Source organism: Psammomys obesus, unplaced genomic scaffold, assembly GCF_907164565.1.
Source record: "Psammomys obesus unplaced genomic scaffold, mPsaObe1.curated_primary_1811, whole genome shotgun sequence".
Taxonomy (NCBI): Eukaryota; Metazoa; Chordata; class Mammalia; order Rodentia; family Muridae; genus Psammomys; species Psammomys obesus.
Window position 1 is genome coordinate 2,563,351 of NW_026592732.1, and position 5,834 is coordinate 2,569,184.

General features: G+C 51.7%; 1 protein-coding gene across 1 annotated transcript; it reads right to left on the reverse strand.

The window, feature by feature from the left end:
- Positions 1-421: 421 nt before the first annotated feature.
- LOC129682891 (uncharacterized) lies at positions 422-5,544 on the reverse strand. Its single transcript, XM_055615457.1, is given in 4 exon segments — positions 422-1,287; positions 1,290-1,523; positions 1,526-3,956; positions 3,958-5,544. Coding segments are annotated over 4 exon segments (5,118 nt in total).
- Positions 5,545-5,834: the final 290 nt, after the last annotated feature.

The following is a 5,834-nucleotide window of genomic DNA, read 5'->3' on the forward strand; positions in this document are numbered from 1 at the left end:
TTATTTCTATGGGTGCCAGGACATATATAAATTCCCCATACCTCACTGCCAGGGGGACCCCGTAAAAGGGCCCTCCCAACCGAATTGACACAGCTTGGGTTGGTGGCCCGTCCTGGGTTAATTCGTTCAGGTGCTCGGCCCCCAGGAGGAGGCCAGAAGATATCAGGAACTGCCCAGTCGGTATCTGCTCCAAGGGCGAGGGCACAGAGATCCACTTCTAAATCTGGCCAATGGGGCTGGGCCCCAATAGAGGAGCTTGTCATGACTATATCCCCAGCCTGGTTTTCAATGACCCAAGTATAGTTGTAAATCTGATGTGGAGACGCATAGGCTAATTTTAGACTTAAAGTGAGACACAAGGTTATTAGGGCTCCCCACGAGTCAATCTTATCTTTAGTGGATTTTGTGTGTGGTGAAGTTTTCATCTGGCTTTCGAGTCCGGGTTGTCGAGCTGGTCTTCGGGGGTGGCGGCTTTGACGTGGGAGGCGTGGACCCAGGCGGCGATGCCGTCTACCTTTAGGGCTGTGGGTGTCGTCAGCAGTACAGTGTAGGGTCCCTTCCAGCGCGGTTCCAAGTTCTTGACCTGATGTCGTCGCACCCAGACCATGTCCCCGATCTGGAATTGATGTGGTACCACAGGTTGGTTTAGTTGTTCCCGGTATGCAGCCGCCAGAGGTTTCCAAACTTCCCGTTGTACAATTTGTAGAGCCCGCAAATGAGCTTGGAGAGAAGGTCGAGAGAAAGAGGCTATGTCAGGGTCGAGGAAATGGGCAGCTGGTGGTGGGGCACCATAAAGGATTTCAAAAGGAGTGAGTCCATGAGGGCCAGGTGTATTCCGGGCCCGATATAGTGCTAAGGGAAGAAGGGTCACCCAGTCCCTCTCGCCAGTTGCAAGCGTCAATTTAGTTAAAGTCTCCTTAATAGTTCTATTCATGCGTTCTATCTGTCCTGAACTCTGGGGGCGGTATGCACAGTGTAATTTCCAATCAATCCCCAGTAATGTGGCCACCGACTGACTTACCTGGGAGACGAATGCAGGGCCGTTGTCGGAGCCCAATGCCTGTGGCATACCATACCTGGGAAAGATTTCTTCCAACAACTTCTTGGTGACGACTTTGGCAGTTTCATGTTTGGTAGGGTAAGCCTCTACCCATCCAGAGAAAGTGTCCACAAACACCAGCAAATAGCGGTATCCATACAGTCCAGGCTTGACTTTTGTGAAGTCAACCTCCCAATGAGTCCCCGGTCGATGCCCTCGAACTCTCATCCCGGGACCCACCTTATTATGTCCACATTTATTCGTGCACATGCGGTGCACCTCTCAGCCACTTGTTGTAAAATTTTGTCCTTTCCCAACAAATGGTGGGTGTCTTCCTCTCTTTCAAGGAGGGTTTTCATCTTTTTGTGACTCAAATGGGTCAGCTTATGGAGTTGGTCGATCAAGTAATAGGTCATACGTTGGGGCCACACTGGTTTTCCTTTGAATATCCATTTTTGAATTTCAGGTTGATAGGTGGCCCCCATTTCTTTAATAAGTTTTGGTCTTCCTGACTATATTGAAGAATAGACCCTTGTTTTGTTTTCTTTATGGTCAGGGCCTGAGAAATTGCAAAGCCTTCCTGTTGAGCTACCTTTTTGGCAGCTTCATCTGCCAGGCGGTTGCCTCGAGCCTCGGGGCTGTTTCCCTTCTGATGACCCGGACAATGAATGATGCTCAGTTTTAAAGGCAGGAATAATGCCTCGAGCAAGGCTAATATTTCAGTCTTGTTTTTGATCTCTTTTCCCTCTGAAGTTAATAGTCCCCTTCTCCGGTATATCTCCCCATGAATGTGAGCAGTGGCAAAGGCATAGCGGCTATCAGTATAAACGTTGAGCTTCTTACCTTCTGCCATCCGGAGGGCCTGAGTCAGGGCGATGAGCTCGGCCCGTTGTGCCGAAGTGCCAGGTGGTAGGGCCTTAGCCCAAATTATCTCAGTCTCAGTACTGATCGCAGCCCCTGCTCTTCATTCTCCGTTGTCTAGAAAGCTACTCCCATCGGTGTACCAGGTGAAGTCAGCGTCGGGGAGGGGCTGATCGGTCAAGTCAGGCCGAGTGCCGTGTACCTCCGCAAGTATCTGAAGACAGTCATGAGTTTCTGGATCCTCCGATAGGGGGAGTAGTGACGCCGGGTTGAGGGCTACCACAGGACCAAAGTGTACGTGGTCAGCGTCCAGCAGTAGGGCCTGGTAGTGGGTCATGCGGGTATTTGAAAGCCATCGACCCGGAGGTTGTTTAACCAGGGCTTCCACTGCATGCGGAGCCAGAATTGTTATCGGTTGCCCCATGGTCAGTTTACTAGAGTCCTTAGTCAGGAGAGCAATCGCTGCGACCATTCTCAAACAGGGAGGCCATCCTGTAGCCACCGGGTCAAGTTTCTTAGACAGGTAGGCAATTGGGCTCCTCCATGGTCCCAGTCTCTGGGTCAAGACTCCTTTAGCATAGCCTTGCTTTTCATCAACAAATAGCTCAAAGGGCTTATTTAAGTCAGGAAGTCCCAATACGGGGGAAGTTAATAAGGCCTTTTTGATAGCCGTAAAGGCTCCTTGTTGCTCATTCCCCCAGGTAAAGAGGGTACCTGGTTTTGTGAGTGAGTAGAGCGGTGCGGCCATCTCTGCAAACCCTGGGATCCAGATCCGGCAGAACCCCGCCATCCCCAGGAACTCCCTCAACTGTCTTGAGCTCTTAGGCACTGGAATACTCAGGATTGTCTATTTTCGTGTTTTTGTTAGCCATCTTTGTCCATCTCTGATCTGGTAGCCTAAGTACGTAACCTGCTTTTGACATATTTGGGCCTTTCTAGCCGAGGCCCTATATCCTAGAGTTCCCAGGGTGACCAGGAGGGCCTTCGTTCCCTCTCTACATTTTTTCTCGGTTTCTGCAGCCAGGAGGAGATCATCCACATATTGAAGTAGGATTAAAGCGGGGTGATGAACCCTAAAGTCGGCCAGGTCCCGGTGCAACGCCTCATCAAATAAGGTGGGGCTGTTTTTGAACCCCTGGGGGAGCCTAGTCCAGGTGAGTTGCCCCGGTAGCCCCAACTCTGGGTCCCTCCACTCGAAGGCAAAAATAGACTGGCTCTGTGGATGAAGCCTTAAACAAAAGAATGCATCCTTGAGGTCCAGGACCGTATACCAAATATATGTTGGCGGTAATCCAGTCAGCAAATTGTATGGGTTAGGGACTGTTGGGTGTATATCTTCTACCCTTTTGTTGACCTCTCTTAGATCTTGCACGGGGCGATAATCGCCCGTGCCAGGCTTTTTGACTGGAAGGAGGGGTGTATTCCAGGGAGACTGACAGGGGGTCAGGATTCCCTGGTCTAAGAGTCTTTTAATGTGGGGCCGAATTCCTCAGTAGGCCTCTTGAGACATAGGGTATTGTCTGATGGAAACTGGAGTTGCGGTTGCTTTGAGGGGTATAATTAGGGGTGGCTGTTGGGTGGCCAGCCCCATTCCTCCCGTTTCTGCCCAGGCAGATGGGAAGTTGCTCAACCAGTCAGATATGTTCTCGGCCAGAGGCCCCTCAGGGGGCCTCTCAGGCTCATATAGCCGGTATTCATCTTCCAGGTTTAAGGTTAGTACATGTAACGGCTGTCCCTGTGGCCCCATAATATGGGCTTTAGTCCCCTCAAAATGAATCTGCGCTTTGAGCTTGGTTAATAGATCTCTCCCAAGCAACGGGTAAGGGCAATCGGGTACATGCAGGAAAGAATGAGTCACTTTACCGGTGGAGAGTAGTACCTTTCTTTCAGTTGTCCAGCGGCACCTCTTTCCTCCAGTAGCTCCCTGAACCCATGCCGATTTGTCAGACAGGGGTCCTGGAGACGTGGTGAGCACTGAGTGTTGTGCTCTGGTATCCACCAGGAAGGTGACGGGTTGGCCCCCCACGTTGAGGGTTTTCCTGGGTTCGGGGGGGGGGCTCCTGACCCCGACTTCCCTAATCCTCGAGGTTGAGCAGGGTAGTTTGAGGCCGGGGTTTACGTGGCCCCTTTGGCTTGTTCGGGCAGTTGCGGGCCCAATGACCTTTCTCTTTACAGTAGGCGCATTGGTCTCTATCTGCTGGATAGTTTTTACGATCTCCCAGGTCCTGTCTATTCTGTCTCTGACCTGTCACTACGGTGGCCAACAACTTACTGAATTCTCTATTCCTCTTACGTTCTCTCACATTTTCTCTTTCCTCTGCTTCTTTTCTCAGCCTCTCATCTCTTTCTTCCTGCGTTTCCCTCTTGTTAAAAATCCGCTCTGCCTCTTTCAACAAATCCTGTACTGAACTTTCTCTTAAGTTTTCTAGTCTTTCTAACTTCTTTCTGATATCTGGGGCGGACTGCCAAATGAAAGACATGGCCACGTTGGTTGCCTGATCTGGATCATAGGGAGTGTACATACGGTATGCCTCCTTAAGTCACTCCAGGAAAGCAGAGGGGGATTCCTCTGGCTTCTGAGTCACTAACTTAACCTGGGCCAAATTGGTAGGGCGTCTTGCAGCCCCTCAGAGACCCGCTAAGAGCAACTGGCAATAAAGACGTAGGTGTTCCCTACCGCGCTCAGTGGAGAAATCCCAGTTGGGTCGTTCCAGGAGGACGGCAGCATCAATCCTGTCGGGCAGCTGGGTAGGCAGCCCATCGTCTCCCGGAACATTTTTGCGGGCTTCCAAGATGACTCGTTTTTCCTCAGTGGTCAGCAGCGTCTGGAGCAGCTGCTGGCAATCATCCCAGGTGGGCTGGTGGGTCACTAGAATGGACTCAATGAGGGCTGTCAACCTGGACAGGTCCTTTGAGAAAGGGGGGTTATTATTTTTCCAATTATATAAGTCAGAGGCGGAAAAGGGCCAGTATTGGAGTTGGCGGTCAGGCCCCGTCCGCAACGGAAGAGCTTGAGAGGAAGGACCGGAAGGGACCTCCCGACGCCCCCGCAACCGCCCTGCCACTGGAGACGAGGCGGGTTCTTCCGGTGGTTCCTGCCTGGCGGCCGCCCCCTCTTGTTCAGGAACGGGGCCTGGACCCCTGTAAGGAGGTGGTTGTTCAGTTAGAAGGTCCAGACGGGGGCCATCATCTGCCGGCAGCACCGGAGGTGTCTTTTTACGCCCAGAGGTTTCTGCCGGTACCGATTTTGTGAGGGCCGGGTAAAGGGCAGAATTAGCCGGGGTCGGAATCAGTGGAGGAGGAAGGGAGGGAGCCGACGGTGTGGTTTTTGGGCAAGGGGGAAGGAAAGGCTTTACCCATGGTGGGGGATCTTTGACCAGAGATTCCCACGTGATGATATAGGGAACCTGGTCAGGATGTCCATGAGGTCCAGGGTCCATGACTTTTGCTTTCACCTGCAAAATAACTTCTAGGTTAAAGGTGCCATCTCGTGGCCAGCCCACATCAAAGGTTGGCCATTCAGATGAACAGAAGGTGTCCCATTTTCCTTTTCGCACTTCCACTGAGAGATTGTGGGCGATGTCACGGACTTCCTTGAAGTGCTGCAAAGTTAAACTTTTGGGGGTAGAGGCAGTTTGTCCCATATTTTCAGATAGATAGAAAACACTTATCACACTTAGTACCACAACTAGACAGACTAAACACGACACAAGCCGCGCGGCACGAGATCGGCGCAAAACCGAAAGCAAAAATTCAGATGGAGACTGTGGTGGAGGTCTGGTTCCTCCGTCTTCCAGATGGAACATGTAGCCTTCGAACACGGGCGAGGCCCCAAAAAGTCCGAGTCGGCTCGTATTTTCAAACAGATGGGGAGCCAAAAATTGGCTCCCGCTCAGATGAGAGCCGGTGGGACTCGAACCCACTCAGACCCTCT